This window comes from Micropterus dolomieu, linkage group LG12 (genome assembly GCF_021292245.1).
Source record: "Micropterus dolomieu isolate WLL.071019.BEF.003 ecotype Adirondacks linkage group LG12, ASM2129224v1, whole genome shotgun sequence".
Taxonomy (NCBI): domain Eukaryota; kingdom Metazoa; phylum Chordata; class Actinopteri; order Centrarchiformes; family Centrarchidae; genus Micropterus; species Micropterus dolomieu.
The window spans coordinates 9,347,459-9,364,256 of record NC_060161.1 but is presented as its reverse complement, the minus strand read 5'-3'; the positions used below and the strand labels follow the sequence as shown (position 1 = coordinate 9,364,256).

Genomic DNA, 16,798 nt, shown 5'->3' with positions numbered 1-16,798 from the left:
TAATCGCACATTCCCATTTGTTTGGCGATTCTGCTCTGACAGTTTCTGCAGAAGTGGCATTAATATGAATACTTACCTACTAATGGTTAAACAGCAGCTTCTCAGCATGCTGCAGTGATGTAGAGGTGGTCGGTACGACATCAGTAGTTGATAGATCATTACGCACCGATTCATGCTGTCTGACATTTCAGTGTATTTGGGCTGATTGTTATTATTTGGGGTATTATTGTGTTTGATACATCAGCAGTGTTGCACAGTTGTGAATCATGATCTTCATCAGAAGATGGAGTTTGTCCACTTGTTTGGAAATGTACACATTTAAATTTCCATTTAAATGAGACTCAACTTCAACTGTTTCTCGACTTGAATCTCAGCCTTTATGCCAAAAAAATTAAAGGAATTGATTTTTACTTAGTTTTAATTAATATTCATAAACAACCACCAATAAAGCACAAAGTCACTGAGAGCAGTTTGTCAGGACGTTTATTCATTTATGTATAGCATGTCTGTCACCGAGGCGGAGACTGTCTGAGAATACAACAGAGTAGAAAATGTATAAGGTGCAAAAACAAACACTGATGTATGAGTCTGTAACCCCCCCACACACACACCCCCCACCCCAACGAGGCCAAGCTATGTACAGCAGGTTCACATTTACTGACATCAGACATCTCGCTCAGTTACAAGCCATGCTGAGCCGACAGGGAATCAAAATGAACTAAATACTTGTAGACAGAACTCCCGTACGCCTCCCCACCCCGTCTTCATGCTAACATGCTGACTACACTCTAGCTTGTGGAGGAAACAGAAGGGGACAGAAAAAATTTACAAGATTAAGGAGCAGTTGGGGTCCATGTGCCGTATGTAGCGTTGATTTCCAAACTGCAGTGGTGCATGCTAACGCTACTTATGTCAAAACTCAACACCCACAAGTGAACCATGTATACTTGGCAGTATCAACATGGCAGCAAAGAGTAAGCAGCGGAGGATAAAGCCATTTAAAAATCACCATAAAATGTGACATTGATTAGTGTGGGTGTGTGAAGCAGTCTGAAAATCAAAGTCACAGTCTTTGATTTAGCAGAACACACAGCAATTGGAGTTTACAGCAAATGCCTCTATTTCAGTCAGTGTATTGTTGTTGGGTTTGGAATGTGCCTTTGATACATATGAGCGCTCGTGCACACACACACACACACACACACAGTGAGATCACAGGGCTACAGTAAACCAGTGGCGTGATTAGAGGAGCTGGGCCGAGGCTCTGGGATGAGGGACTAACGTCAGCCACGTTGGTTGAGGTTTCTGAGTTTTCCAACGCTAAGCGCCAAATCTAAAGGCGGCCACGCCTCTGGCTGACCTGGTCGGCTTTCCGAGCGCTAGCACACACCCGGTCCTGCTACAGCCTAATGACAGCCATCCACCGTCACACTAAGGGATACTTAAAGAAGCACAACTACTCCGTTGAATACTGGTGGCTGCAAATGGTAACGACAGGTTTTACTCAGGGGTAGCCACCGATTATGTTCATTTCCAGTTGTAGCCTGCCAAATCTGTGGTTACTGGTTAACTGCCAGTCTGTCTGACCTTGTGTTCACATGAGCTGTTTCCTGTTTATTTGTTTTGCCCTAACCAGTCCTTTGAGACTGACAGTCTGTAGAAGTGTGATGTTGTTGCGCTATACGAAAACGGTGGTATTATGCTCATTTTCAGGTTCAAAATCCTATTTAGGGGTTGTACCAGAACAGGTTTACATGGTTTCATCTTAGAAAACACCATATTTTTTGTCATACTGCACATTACTGCAGCTCCTCTTTTCACTCTGTGTGTTGAAGGCTTGTTTTTAGCTATGGAGTGATGCATCTTGCCTCTACATGATCTTTGTTGGGAGTTGCTCATGCACAGTTCCTAGTTAAGGACTACTAGCCAATCAGAAGCAGAGAAGGGCGGGTCAGTGAGACACGGCTTCGGTTCAGCTGTATATCTCCTTAGCAGCTTGGCAACAAAGACTGGAGCAAGAGTTTCAGAGTGGTGAGTTATTAATCTGTAGCAAAAGTATCTTTCATCAATAAAGTTTTAACTGAGCTCTGTCTCTACATCACAGGAACAACTTTATGTCCACTGACTGCCTGGAGGGTAGCTAGTGTTTGGAAGGGAGAGGAGGTGTGTGCTGCAGCTCAGTGTGTTTTTCCACCGGTGTTTTTGAGGGCGTGTCGGAGTAGCCGCTTGGCGAGCGTTATATGTCTTTTATTTTTGTTTTCGGATCGAAATTACATAAAAAATAGGATTCACCATAAATAAGTCCAAACAATTACTGCCGTGTTATTAGTGGTGAGATTATCAATTAAAAAAGGTACATTTTCTGCAACTACACTGCTTTGAATAAACCTGTCCTCTTCAGTGGAACATGTCAACATGTCTCAGATCAGCTCCCTTTAGTTGAGTTCATTAGGATGGTGTTATTTATGCTTCTGGAATATCCCTTAGAGTGGAGCTGCATTAGTACTCAGCTGATGTGTGTTCTGATTATTGTGAGCCTTAAAGATGCACTTTGTTTGCTGAGAACCATTAATGGTGTGGGAATGGATTATGTGGGGCACCACAAATCCTACAAAAAAAACCCTTTAAATATATATATATATAAATAAACAAAGGGAAGCTAGTATTTCCTTTAAACATTTACAAATAAATATTTGGTTTTGACCTTTAACCCTTTTGACCCCAAACTGTCAATCTGCTGGACAGATTTGAATGAAAAAACAAAAGGCGGGTGCTTGAAAGGAGTACAGCGGACAGCACAAGTTGGTGCAGTACACTAAGCATGCTCAATAGTAAAAAAAAAGTTGCTATATTAAACCCAGCAACCTGTTTTGGTTCATGTGAATGCTTTGCTCGTGTCCTCCTCAACACTCTCAGACTGTATGAACAGTTTTAAATAAATATATACACAATTTATTAAAAAGACAAAAAGAAATGAAAGTAAGACTCATGTGAGGGGGTGGGGCCGTTTATGTTCCGCTCTTCTGCTCCCACTCCTGCAACACAAACAGAGAGCCGCTTCAGAGACACTTTCATCACCAGTATCAGAGGAAATATAATCGTCCTAATCAGTAGTAACAGTACGTGTCTCATCATTCTCAGTAAAGCAGTAAAGCAGAATAATATGAATCAAAAGCAATGTATGATTAAAAATAATAACATTTTCTGCCTCATCCTGCCTGAGACGGCATCGATTGCAGTTTTCCTGACCAATTTCAATTTATAATTTTTTAAAAGTCTGACCTGGAGCTTCTCTCACTCAGAAACATCTCAAAATTAAACTGTTTATGTTTGACCCTATTCTATTAGGTTATTTCTTTTCTCACCACTTTAATCCCACTTAATTCTCCACCTTATTTTAGTGTTTCCTCACAGACTACTTTATTCTGCTCACCTTGCTTTTCCCTTTAGACACACACCTGCACCCCTCTCTCTCTCTCTCTCTCTCTCTCTCTCTCTTGCTGTCTGTCTGCTTGGGTGGCTTTGCTTTAGGATTTTTCTTTGCACTCCTGTTGTCACAGAAGCAGGTGAGCCGTGTGGAGGAGGACTGTTGTTAATGACAATTCCGAGCGACATCGTCACCACGGAAACACGGCTGATCTTGGCCTAACAGGCATTACAGCGAGCGTCGTCTTCTTCACCTATGATGAAGAACTTGCACACTGATGACCACATGTTTTAGCGTGTGGGTGTGTGGCTGTGACAGTAGTCTGTGTCTGTGCCGCTGTGTGCATGACGTGAAGTCAAGTCGTGTCTCCAGTCCACACCTCTGCTACAGACACTACCAATGCTCTGGTGTAGTGAATGCAAATATATAGCTACAGCTACATTGTTGTGACTGCCTCAGCTAGCGCAATGTTATATTAACCATTGCCCCAGTCTGCATTGTGACCTCTGACCTTGGCCTTCCTGAGGACGTGTCCCCGGACTGGTGAGGCCTTCTGGCCGCCCTGCTGCCGGCGGAGCAGGGAGGCGCTGTTAACCGGCAGGGAGCAGGACTCTGTGTCACTGGTGTCGCAGCTGGAGAAGGGAGAGGACTCTTGGGTCCGTCGCAGCATCCCTGGTGACTAAAGACACAGTGTTAGCAACATCTGATGTATGAAGGCACCACAGATGAACCACAGGACAGTACGGGGGCCAAGGGGCTCTAACCTGGAGTCCAGGGGAGCCAGCTTTTGGTTCGATGGTGAGACCCAGAGTGACCCCACCGTTCAGGGCTTTCTTCAGGCTCTCCTTCACCTCTGTCAGCTCCAGTTCCAGGTTCACGCGTTCCTCCTCCTTCTGCCTGCAGTCCTCCTCCACCTTCTTCAGTCGCTCCGACAGCGAGGCCTGCGAACGTTTGCCTAATGGGAGAAGGGAGGGGAGTTTCTCAATTTAATAAACTTGCATTTGGCAAGACGTTGAGCGGAGAGGTTGGAGCTTTTTCCAGACACCTGATTATTTCCCAAACACTTTTCTTTCCTGCTCCTTTAAATTTCAGACATAACTCCTTGAATGACAAGCAGTTTTTCAACAGAAAAGCCTTCTCGCTCTCTCTCACCAGCAGCAGCCTCCACAGCAGTGCGCAGGTCTCTCCTGTCCTTCTTCAGCTGGGTCAGATGGTTCCTAATCTCCTGCTTCTTCTTCATCAGCTCTTCCTCTTTGGCCTGCAGCCGCTTGGCATCAGCCTCCACGCGGTTCTTGCCATACTTACACTGCTCTGCATCTGCAAAACAAAGGTTGGGGGTAAATAACCTGGATACAAAATGATGAAACGGAGTCATCCACCTATTATTAAGTGTTAAAATGAGATGAGGCTGACTCACTCTGTTCTGAACTAAATACAAATCTGAAAAAAAAAACTGGAAGATACAGTGATACTCCAGGACACGACCTGACTGGTGATTTTCAGCCCTTTCCTTGATTTAAAATATGAATGGGATTTTCACTTTTAATGGTAGAAATGTGGCAGTGGATGCTGTAACGTTATTTGGATCTGATATGCCCAACACTTGCAGTTTGTGTTCATATCTTTCTTAAGTTGAAAGGTGATCCAAATCAAATTGAACTGCTTTTGGAGTTACGGTGTGAGTCGCTGTTATTGGTATGTTTTTTTGCCCTCCAGGTCACCGCGTATGTCACGTGACTGAAAACTACAAATAGGTTTAAATTAGGTTTATTTTCAGACTGCTTCACACCCCCACACTAATCAATGTCACATTTTATGGTGATTTTTAAATGGCTTTATCCTCCGCTGCTTACTCTTTGCTGCCATGTTGATACTGCCAAGTATACATGGTTCACTTGTGGGTGTTGCATTCTCTTTAAAATGAACAGTTTGGGCAACAATTTAATCTTTTCTTTTCCAAATTTTTACATTTCTTGGCCCGTCAGGTTTCTTTATGTAATATTGTGAGGAACTTTCCCAGATCTCAGTAGTTGAGTATGAAAAATGAGACAGAAGTTTTAATTAACCAGAATGATCCTTTAATTTCTCCACTCTTTTTTATTAGCAATAATGTATAATGTTACTCTTTCAGCTGAATTGCAATATGCTATCAATCGTTAAGTTAAATGTTAAAAGATTTTATTTTATAGGAAATTAATACTGTATAAAGATATGAATATAATGCCACTGAACCCAACCTTAAGGATCTGAGTTGGACGGATGCTGCATTCCACGACAACAAGACCCCAAACCAACACATGGGGGGGAAAGGAGAGCATGGCCTTTATTATGAGGGCACTGGGAAGACATGAACTGCCCAGAAACCCACTGAACTCAGAGCCACAGCCTTAAGCAGTTATTAATTAAACCAGGACCATGCCTTCCCTCACTGGAAAATACAGTGAGGGTAACCATCCACCATCTGTGTGTCTATGTGCGTGCATGTGAACTTTGCTTATGAGGAATCACTCAATCAAACCACTGCTGACATTTTCAAATTCAATATACCTATTTGACATTGGAAATATGAGAATTGTGTGGCATATTCTAAATCCAACATGACACATATTTGGTATTTCCATTCCAACATCTGGAGCAGTGACAACCCTCCTCGTTCACACATTAGGCAAAAAAACACTATTCTGAACCACATGGATTAACACGACCACATCTCAGCCTCTCCCAGCAATCTGGGCTCCGCTTCTGCTATCGCGTCAGTTTGACGTTAACCCCAACGTTGGCAGGAAATACAAGTCTGGCCCACGTGCATCACATGGATTGTCTCCAGGGTAGGATAGGTTTTGGGTTTTCAAGTTATTTACTCCCCCTACTTAAACCAACTGCAATTTGGACATCCTGCATTTTCCAAATTGCTGTGGAGTGGAGTTTTGCTAGAAAGCAATCAGCAGTGGTGAGGCTGGGACTGGGGAGCAGACACACTGTCTAATGCTCTCTTACAGCACAAGAACTGACCGGGAAAGGTGGACTACGCTCAGAAGTTACTATTTCAATGATATTTCAATTCTGACATTACGGAAAAGTGGACTTTCTGTCCAACGTTTTTAGAGTTTAAGTGTGATAAACTCGTCTGATATCAACACTTAGCTAGTGTGTTAGTAGTAGTTAGTAGTTAGCTAATGAAAGTAAACATACTTTTTATTGGAACTTACTGGAGTTGTTGCGTTTCAGAGAAGCTGTCCCATTCATCCCATTGACTCCATTCTTCTTGGGCTGGTTCTTTGGCTCTGCCTTCTGTTTTGATGCCACCCCATTAGCCACTGTGCCCTTCTTTCCCTTTAGCTGATTGGAGAAGAGCAATAAGGAAATGATTGAGGATATGTTAAAAAAAAAATTTGTGTTTTTTAAGGTTAAGCTATTTGCATGTATTACGGGGGTAGTAGAACAAGCTGAAAACACAACACTGACAAATCCTTATCACCAATATCAAAGTTGTTATGGCTAACATGTTAGCAAACAGTTGCACATTTACACATCCAATATTCATATTATAGTCCAATTTTAACTCTCCTGATAGCTCTGTTTTGGTCTCCACCTTGAGGGAAATATCTGTCTCTTTAGCTGCTAAATGCTCCACTATGTTCACCAGCTAGTTGCTAACAGAAAGAGCAGGTAGTGTACAATTGTGTGATTTATCAGACTTTATTGCTAAAATCAGCTGCCTGCTGCTGCTGGAAATGGCGCTGCCGAGATAAGTGAACCAAACAGTAAAGTTGAGGGCTGTAAAACCAAAACACAGAGGTTTAAGATGCAGAGAAAGCTGTGTAGAGCTGAGAGGAAGTGCAATCTGATCATTGTTAAAGTAATAAATATTGACCTGTGCAGCTTTAAGCTGCTGTTTTTGTACAGTAGGTCCATTGTTTGCACTGGTAAAGTATGAAAGAAAATATGCAGTATACTGTATTTATTTTGTGTAATTATTAATCATACATAGATTTGTTTTTTCCCCCAGAGGGCTGTCTAATAATTTTTATTGACTGTCTGTCTTTCAAGGATGGAGCTACTCTGGAAAAAGAGAAAAAGGGAATCAGAATCACTATCATGTCACCCTGTCCACGATAACAACGCTTTCAAGATATAACTTACTTTCATAGCCTGATACTTTTCATATTGCTAAAGTGAAACCACAGTATGCAAGCAAAACAGCTGCATACAATAGCTTTCAACCTGATCTGATTGTTATGACACATATGGCTTTTGACTTTGGCTTGCTGCAAAGGATACAGTTATAGCAGGAAACTTTACAAACTCATATTGCTTTGGTCTAAAACTCATAAAATCCTAAATATGCTGCTTAACCAAGCAAAATAGATCTGGAGTTAAAATAGGCTTTGATATGGAGCTCCTAATATCAAGCTTGACGTTGCATTTGCAGGCTGGCAGTGCTCTACACCTCGATGGATGAAAATGTACTTCTTATACTGGGGCGGTACTTTGTGGTCTTGGAAGCGATGTTAACACCTCTTGGCCACGCCACACTCAGCATACACATCAAAGGGGCGGTGGGGAGGCGGCGGAGCTCCATACAACACTATGTGGTGACTTATGTGGCCACGGAGGCAGGGCGGCACTTCGAGTAGGGCTGTAAAAATATAAATGACCCACACAGCTGATGCTCACTGTAAAGGAGAGGCGGATAAACACTATGTGGGACTGCCGCACACACAGTCCATACATACACACTATACATATCCTGTACTCAGACTGTACATATACTCCACACAGAAGAAAAACCTTTCTGTAGAAGGATTTAAGAAGACAACTTCTTGATTGCTGTTTCAGATTGTACTGATATTAAATCAGTTATCTGTATCAAATCTAAAAAGAATTGAATGGAGCATGTCTAATTGGAGCTGAAGGACATGCTGAGAATTTCCACAGCCTGGACACAGGAGTGATTTCAGACCCAGCCGTGGTGATAATTGAATTACTAAGAACTACAGCAGAGGGGGGAACATGATTCACAGGCTGATGGGGAAAAAAAGGTGGGTTTGTGTATGGCCAACATCAACCAACACATCTGGCGAGTCAAAGCACGCTCCTGCAGGAATAATAACCTCTTCAACCAAGGACCTCTCACTTTCACTTGTTCACAGTGCATGTGAGTCGCACTGTCGTGATGGTAAGGGCACTTACACAAATATCAACTCCAGGTTTTAAGCATCACTACTGTCTATTTAAAACAACATGTCATCATGGCTAAACAACAACAGCCATTGTGCACTCCGGCAGGGAAAAAATTAACACCTACCAAACAGACAAAGTTAACGACTAGCTGTGGCCAAAGGAGGGCAGCGCTGCAGAGAGGTGACAGTCAGGAAAACGCACATGATCACGTGTACGTAACGGGCCAGGTGGTGTGGAGGGTACAGCTAGTAAACGGTACAAAAATGTGCAACAATGCAATAAAATGAAGAATGATGTCATTATGGTTACTCTTAGTGGAACTCGGCATGGTTAAAGAAGGTATCTATTTCTAGCTTGTGATGATCAAATTGAAGTTATCTTTAGCTGCTTGTGGTATTCTGCACGTGTGTTTGTAAGTAAGTAAATGTACAGTACAGTACAAGTCATGATATTTTTTTTTGCAATTCATACACGGAAATCTTCTTCATGGCTGTTGTTTTCCAGAAATGAGACCAAATTCAATCCATATTCTGAGAGTTATTCAAACATGAGAAACATACATAAGTGAACAAGAGGCAAAGAAAGAACACCAAACGTACACACATAAAAAAGGTGAACTAACACTAAATGTCCAAGTGTAGAAAAGGGAAACAGTGAGGGATATGGAGTTAGTCACCTGAGCAGTGCCTTTAGTTTTAGTATCAGTGGAGAGGAACTTAGAGGAGATTTTAGAAACAGGGGTTTTGTAGTGACTGGTAGAGGTGGAGGAAGAGGAAGGCTTGGGAGGATGGCGAGTGGCCAGCTTGGGTGAGGGCATGTTCTCATAGAGGTCAGCGTTCTCATAGTGCACCTCCTCTTTCAGCTGGAGCCCCCCTGTGCCGGGACGGGAGCACAGTGCCTCTGGCTCCTTGGGTTAGACCAGGGAGAAGAGGACAGGACAAAAGGAGAGGAGAGCCGAGAGGCAAGGCAAGGCGAGGCGGTGAGAAGAGACATAATACATTTAAGACAGATAAAGAACAACAGGATATTGCAGAAAGTGTTGCAATCTATGAAATTTATTAAAGCTGCTACTTATGACATTTTAACATCTCGTAAATCATAGCAGTGGAGGGCGATTTGGCCTTAATTAAAGGAAAACTCTTGAGTTATTTCAAGCTGGCATATAAATATATAATATAAATAAATAAAATAAACATGATTTCTACATGAATTAGAAACCACTTGTCTCTGAGTCTGACCAGAAAAGATCAGAAGAAAATAAGTCACCAGGAAAGGCTATTATGACTAACTGCATAGGGATCTACATCCAGGTCAGCCTGCTCGAATCATCGAGTCACAATGGCCACATTTATGGGAAATACTCCAGAAATATACCATATTATTTCCCTTTAATGATACATAATTGTATCATTTTAACTAGCGTGGTCAGATTTATGCAGCCAGTCTCTGGGTTGAGTCTGGTCGAAGCCTGGTGGATATCACCAGATGTTAAAATGCTACACGTAGCAGCCTTAATGTTACACAGAAAAGCAGATAGCAATGACAGCAAAGATCAAAGTGGAGCTCAGCCAAGATTTTTGAAAAACAACTACAAGGGTTAGTGTGTGTTGAGCTGCTTTAGCTTACGTGTTCTGTATGCACAGTAAATCACCTTTGAACAGGTGAGTCCTTACCGTTCCATTAATGGGCACATCATCATAGTGCAGAGCCATACCAGTGGGGCAGGCATAGCCGTTGACTGGGTTGTCCAGGTACGGGTTAGGAGAGACAGCGCGCTTACTTGTGAAACTGAGGAGAAATTCATTAATCTCTTCAATTAAGTACTTCTATAACTCAAACAGACCCAATAGTCTATAAAATAGACTCCACATGGATCAATAACTGCAGTGACATTAAGACTTTGGTTATTGAATATTCATCATTTCAGCATCTACATCGCATTTTTACACATCTGCAATATTCACACTGGAAACGATGGCATGTAAAAAAGCACATCGTACTCACTAAGGTGTCCCATGAGCCACTTTACTGCTAAACAAATCATAAAACGCCTTTTGTTTGCATGTTCATCAGTGATCACTAGAGAAAATGGGAGTCCCTCACCAGAAGGACTGCTTGGCCAGCTGGATGACATTGGCGGTGGTCTCGACGTCGATGTAGTCGTAGTGCAGGGTGGCTGGGTCGGTGGTGGAGCCAGTCTCAGCCAATAAAACCCCCAACCAGCGACCCATCTCCTCAGAGGAGGAGGCCTGGAGAAGGACACAGTTACAAACCTAGCCCTTAGGTGGTATTCATGTGTGCATTTGAGGAGGTGGTTAATGTATAGAGAACAGCTGATGGATGCACTATATATGTCCAAATGGAAGCTTAGATTACATCCAGTTCAGTCAGTTTTTCATTAGTTAATGTCATTTCTTCAGTTACCACCCATCAAAGGCTTAGTAATGATATGGTTTCACAGGGAAAAGCAATTGAAGCAAATGTCTAGCAGAGGATAGCGTGCAGACTGTGAGGAAATAGAATCAAAACAAACAAAATGGCAAATGGAGGAAGTTTCATATCCACCGACATCATCAAACACACAGACACAAGTCACTATTGGGTGGAGGAGACGTTTTACCACATGAGAGGAAAGGAAAGGAGGAAAACATGAGCAGCAGTGTTTGCCTGTGTGACTGTTAATATATTCTCTGCTAGTTCCTGCCTCATTTAATGGGTGACATTGGCGTTTTAAGAGCTGCCTTTAACACAGGAATACACATCTCTTCATATGCAGAACGTATTCTCCAAACGCGGCTGACCTCCAGTACAGCGACCTCCTGGCCATTGCGAAGCAGGCGGAAGGCAAAGGGGTGTTTCTGATCGAGGCCGGGGCTGACCTCGCAGCCTCGAAGGGGCAGCGAGGCGATGTGGCTCTTTAGGTCGTCCCGGTCCTTATGGAGGAGCAGCTGGTTGTCTTTCAGGCGGCACCAGCGCTCCCGCCAGCGGTTATTGGACAACACGTTCAAGTAGCCTGTCAATTAAATCAAATACTGTCAGTAAAGACCTTTCCCACACTGGGCTCAAACTTTTAAGTGTTGCTGAAGACAAAAGCCGGTGCATTTTTGTATCGGGACATTGTTGACTGTCTTGTTTATTAAAATAATGTGGTGCCAATCTCCTCAGCCCACAGTTTGTTTGGCTGTAAACAGATACACCCGGCTCTCTTTAGCCTCTCCAGGCGTCTGTGTCATTGTGAACATGATTAAAATGCACTTAAGGCTGTTATCACCAGCACCACAGATGTTGCTTTTTGTGTGCACACCCATTAGGAATGCTTTTGAGGAGAAACTGTCCGAAATTATCCCCATTTATACAACTCCCTGCATTGAGACTTGAAAGAGTTGTTGGAAAGAGATTAGGCAGGTGGTGGGACAGCAGTCACTGGGAGCATGTATAAACACTTTCACCTTTAGACTCGGTCAGATGACACATGGTACCATGTGATTTGTTTGAAGCCCACTGAGACCTTTGGGATAATAACTGTCTATGTCTTACCACATGTGGGTACGTCTTCTTCTGCGGACGAGGTCTGCTCATCTGTGGACGGCTTCTTCTTGCCCAGTCCGATGATTTTAGTGATCTTCTTCCCCGCTCCTTTCCCCACCGTCCCTGTCTTCTGCTCTGACTTCTTCTTTCCTTTTCCTGGGAGACCGAGACAGAGTTTAAATGAAGGTGACATTAGTAAAACACCAAGTAATGTCCTTCTTGAAGGACTGCCGCAGACTAAATGTGCTCTAAACTCATTATGTACACACTGGAAATGACTAAGAGAGATGTTACATGTTCATTTATGTTGATTTTATTATGTTCGGATGCTTTTGCAATACTGTAACAAAGAGAAGAGAAGAGCAACCTTAGACTCTACTATAAACAACCATGAGTTCAGAATCAGCCACATTGGGTTTAATCAGACCCGTGTGGGTTGTTTGTTGGTGAATTAGACTCAGTTTGCAATCCCAGCATCCCCACTGGTCTGAGCGGGCTGCTTTCAGCTGGCCTACTTTGTTTTCAAAAGAGAGAAAGAAAGAGAGAGCAATGACTGTGCACATTCTGCTGGAAGGAGGGCTAAAGTCGAGTAAGCCAGGTCTTAAGAGGCTATGTCTGAGTTCCCAAGTTATTCTGTCTGTCTGTCTGAATGAGGGAAATAGCTTCTGCTTGGCTCACTTGTTTAGATACTGTGGTCTGTGGTGTATTTAAATGTGTGTGTATGAGACAGAATCAAAGTGAGAAATGAGAAGAAAAAAAGTACTGGTCCAGATACGTGATTGTACATAACAGTACAACAGGACTTTTAGCTTTCTCAAATGCCAGGTATCAAGGAAAGGAGACTGTGGAGACAAAAATATAAAGGATGTCTCTTCATTAACGTCACCAACACGGAGTGTCTGGATGGATTCTAGATAGACACATGGACGCACACAGTAATGCGCTGTATATATTCACCAGAGCTGGTTTGCACACACGGTGCTCCTGCGTCGCACGAATCGGCACCCAGCTGCTGAAAACTAATGAATAGTAGTCCAGACTGATCCGGTAATGACAGAAGCTCTTTGGATTCAATTCTGTTCGGCACCCATAAGCATCTGTTTCAACATTTTTCCGTATTGCATTTTCCTCCCTGATATGATGTGACACTACCATGGCGACAGCCTTAATTAATTAGGAAGGCGTCTGCACTCAATTTCAGTTGCAGGGTTTTTCTTGTAATACGAAAAGTATACAAATGCACGTGACACGCGATGCAGGCCTGAGGTGGAAAGCAGACACACAGATGTGAAAGTGATTCGAAGCTTTTTAAAAAAAGGAGGAATTCTTACGATTTTTCCCTTCAGGAGACGAGGAGGAGGAAAACTCTGATCAGGTAAATTTGATTCCAGTACATCAGCTCTTTTTGTTACCAGCCACGGAAAGAATGTGGCTGATTAAGCTGAAAAAGACAAACAGGAGGAACTCGGAGTCCTTGGTGTTACTTCACCCCCTCGTGCTTCATTCTCTCATCCTGTCTTTTGACATAATGAAGCACGAGGGGGTGAAGTAACACCAAGGACTCCGAGTTCCTCCTGTTTATTTAACAGATAAATCTGTAGTGTTTACTGCATGACATAAATGTGACAGATGGGAAGTGGTCTAATCAGTGTTACAATAGGTAAAGATCAAAAAGCCAACACAAGAGTCAGAGATATGCCTACATCGATGTACACCACAAATCTGAACCTGATTGTGTGTGAAATCTGTTAAGTGTTAATATTTCTGACAATCTTTTTTACAATGCCAGATTTCTATATTGGATTTGCAGTCTGCAAAAAAAGCACAGTGGCCATTGTCGCTGCCTCTGAAGTCTGGGCGCTCTTCCCTGGGCTGTGAATTGCCGCAAGAGGAGCTGGAGTCTTGGAGAGACTCTCACCATGGAGAACGAGCTCCTTTTTGTGGAGCTCTGTGAGGGCCCCTTTTTGTGGGTTTGGTGGGAGGGGCATGCCGAGTGATACGAGCAGCAGAGAGAGACGCGGAAGGTTTTGCATTGTAGGTTTATTTGTAACCAACTGTTGCTATAAATAAAAATTTACAAAATCCTGTTGAATCTGAGCTGAATCAATTTGAAATTACAACCATCAAACTGCACTGATTCAGCTTTAAATCAGTCTTTTAATAAAAATGATTGAGGAAAGTGAGTTTAATGTTTGAATCAGATTTTGCCTACAGTATGTTACCATAACAATAAGTGAACATTACATCTTTTTACTTGAGACAGTTTGGAGAGAAGTTTGGTGCCATCACAGCCGGGCTGAGCCAGCATTAAGATTGGAGGATGACGACATGCTACATACTGAATGATGGTTTTATACATTTCTGTCTAACAGGCCAGAAAGGTTAAGACCTACCTCCCTGGAGAAGTATTCAACAATTTGACATGATTGCATTAAGCTCATCTGGAAGATCATTACTGAGCCCATTTCTACATACTCCACAGCTGCAGTTTCACAGCAATGACACATAAACACAACTTACACAACCAAGTCCATGAATCACAGCTCTGTGCTGACTCCATGAAAAGCCAACTGGATTGGAGGTCTGAAATTAACTGCTGGTGTGAAATCTGTTTCAGACATAATTTTGGAAAAATGAACCAATCTTAAAGAGGAACAAAAATAAGAGTGTTAAATTTTAGTTGACAATCCAAACAACTGAGCTGACAAGTAAAATTAAATTTCTCTCCCCAAGGAATCCTGCCTGCTGAGCAAACAAACGGTAAATAATCAGACACTAGTTCATCCTCTTTGTTTTGGCATGTAGTTCAGCGGGGGAAGACCATCTCCACGTTAAAACCCATGTAAAATAAATCCTAATGCTCATTCTTCATGCTTCATGCATTATTATTAAAGGCTGACCTTTTCAGGGCTCACAGAGATTCCCCTCTGAATCAATTATGAGACAGATTAACGAGGGAAATATCTCAGGATTTAGAACTGGGTCCAAATTGAGAACAATTCTTTCTTGGTTTCAAGAACAACACTGATGATGTCCCACCCCTCATTAACTTAAATATTAGTGTTGTGATTCAGGGCTACAATGAATGGCATTTTAAAATTGCAGTGGAGAGGAGGGGCTATTCACAGATGGATCCGTTGTCAATGTGTTTGTGTGTGCCTGTCTGTGTTTATGTGAGTGTGAGTGTAAGAGAGAGAAAGAGACAGAAGGGGAAGTGGCAAGGATGGGTTGAGCAAATTAATGTGCATTTTATGAGTTAAAAACAAAAAAAATCCGTGCTGGGCAACAATTAACAATTTTAATCACGATTAATCGAATGATTTTCTGTGATTAATCGCATTATTACGTGCAAAATTGAATAATGAATTCTAAAGTAGTGTATTTCACACAATTTAAATGTACTGCTATGTACACAAAAGTGCAATAAAATGTGGTTTGCACTTTAAACAAATAAGATTCTTTTTACCAGCAGTTTTCCCTTTACACAGTAGCAATAAAATATTTCTTGTAAATCTCAACTTAAACATTAATGTAATCAAATCAAATATAAAACTAACCCTTTGGTTTTATATTTGAGTTGATAGGCGCAGTGTCATGTGGGCGCGTTCCCGTGGAACTGCCACTATTGTGCTCACCTCAAGCACACGCCAGCTGCTGAAGTTGAATTTCCTTGAGCTTTTTGTGTGCGACGCGGAGCACAAATCACTGGAAGAGAGACTGATCCTCGCTGTCTGTGAGTTTCCAGAATCTATTACTGTTTACTAAACCAAACAGCTGTGTGACTTTCTACAGAGCAATAGTTTATTTGAGGATTTTCAGTCAAGATTTAGAGTTCATCATAGCACAGAGACAGCACTGGTGAAAATAAATAAAAACCTCCTAATTGCATCAGACAAAGGACTTGTCTCTGTACTGGTTTTATTAGATCTTAGTGCTGCATTTGATACCACTGACTATCAGATCCTATTGCAGAGACTGGAACATTTCATCGGCATTAAAGGAACCGCTCTAAGCTGGTTTAAGTACTATTTATCAGATCGATTTCAGTTTGTACATGTTAACGATGAGTCCTCCATGCACGCCAAAGTTAGTCATGGAGTTCCTCAAGGATCTGTGCTCGGACCAATCCTCTTCACTTTATATATGCTTCCTTTAGGCAATATTATCAGGAAACATTCTGTAAACTTTCATTGTTATGCAGATGATACTCAGTTATATCTATCGATCAAACCAGATGAAACTCATCAGTTAGCTAAACTTCAAATGTGCCTTCAGGATGTTAAAACCTGGATGACCTGTAATTTTCTAATGTTAAACTCAGATAAAACTGAAGTTATTGTTCTGGGGCCTAAGCACCTCCGTGACGCATTATCTAAAGATATAGTTTCCCTTGATGGCATCGCCCTGGCCTCCAGCACCACTGTGAGGAATCTTGGAGTTATCTTTGATCAGGACATGTCGTTTAAGTCTCACATTAAGCAAATTTCAAGGACCGCCTTTTTTTCACCTATGTAATATTGCGAAAATCAGGAACATCCTGTCTAAAAATGATGCAGGAAAAACTAGTCCATGCATTTGTTACTTCTAGGCTGGATTACTGCAATTCCTTATTATCAGGCTGCTCGAAAAAGTCCATTAAGACTCTTCAGCTGATTCAGA

General features: G+C 42.1%; 1 protein-coding gene across 3 annotated transcripts in view; it reads right to left on the bottom strand.

Annotated features, from left to right (window-relative positions):
* Nucleotides 1-2,924: 2,924 nt before the first annotated feature.
* The window catches only part of afap1 (actin filament associated protein 1), a 187,123-nt gene continuing 173,249 nt past the window's right edge, over nucleotides 2,925-16,798 (bottom strand). For 2 of the 3 annotated variants that reach the window (XM_046064593.1, XM_046064592.1), the window contains exons 9-18: nucleotides 12,149-12,295; nucleotides 11,413-11,624; nucleotides 10,715-10,860; nucleotides 10,285-10,399; nucleotides 9,288-9,518; nucleotides 6,637-6,766; nucleotides 4,580-4,744; nucleotides 4,192-4,382; nucleotides 3,939-4,106; nucleotides 2,925-3,035 (exon numbers count right to left, since the gene is read on the bottom strand). In XM_046064593.1, the coding sequence (XP_045920549.1) occupies nucleotides 3,009-3,035; nucleotides 3,939-4,106; nucleotides 4,192-4,382; nucleotides 4,580-4,744; nucleotides 6,637-6,766; nucleotides 9,288-9,518; nucleotides 10,285-10,399; nucleotides 10,715-10,860; nucleotides 11,413-11,624; nucleotides 12,149-12,295 (1,532 nt within the window). In that variant the 3' untranslated portion in view covers nucleotides 2,925-3,008. The remainder of the gene's footprint in view (nucleotides 3,036-3,938; nucleotides 4,107-4,191; nucleotides 4,383-4,579; nucleotides 4,745-6,636; nucleotides 6,767-9,287; nucleotides 9,519-10,284; nucleotides 10,400-10,714; nucleotides 10,861-11,412; nucleotides 11,625-12,148; nucleotides 12,296-16,798) is intronic. The other variant, XM_046064594.1, reaches the window with a different exon arrangement.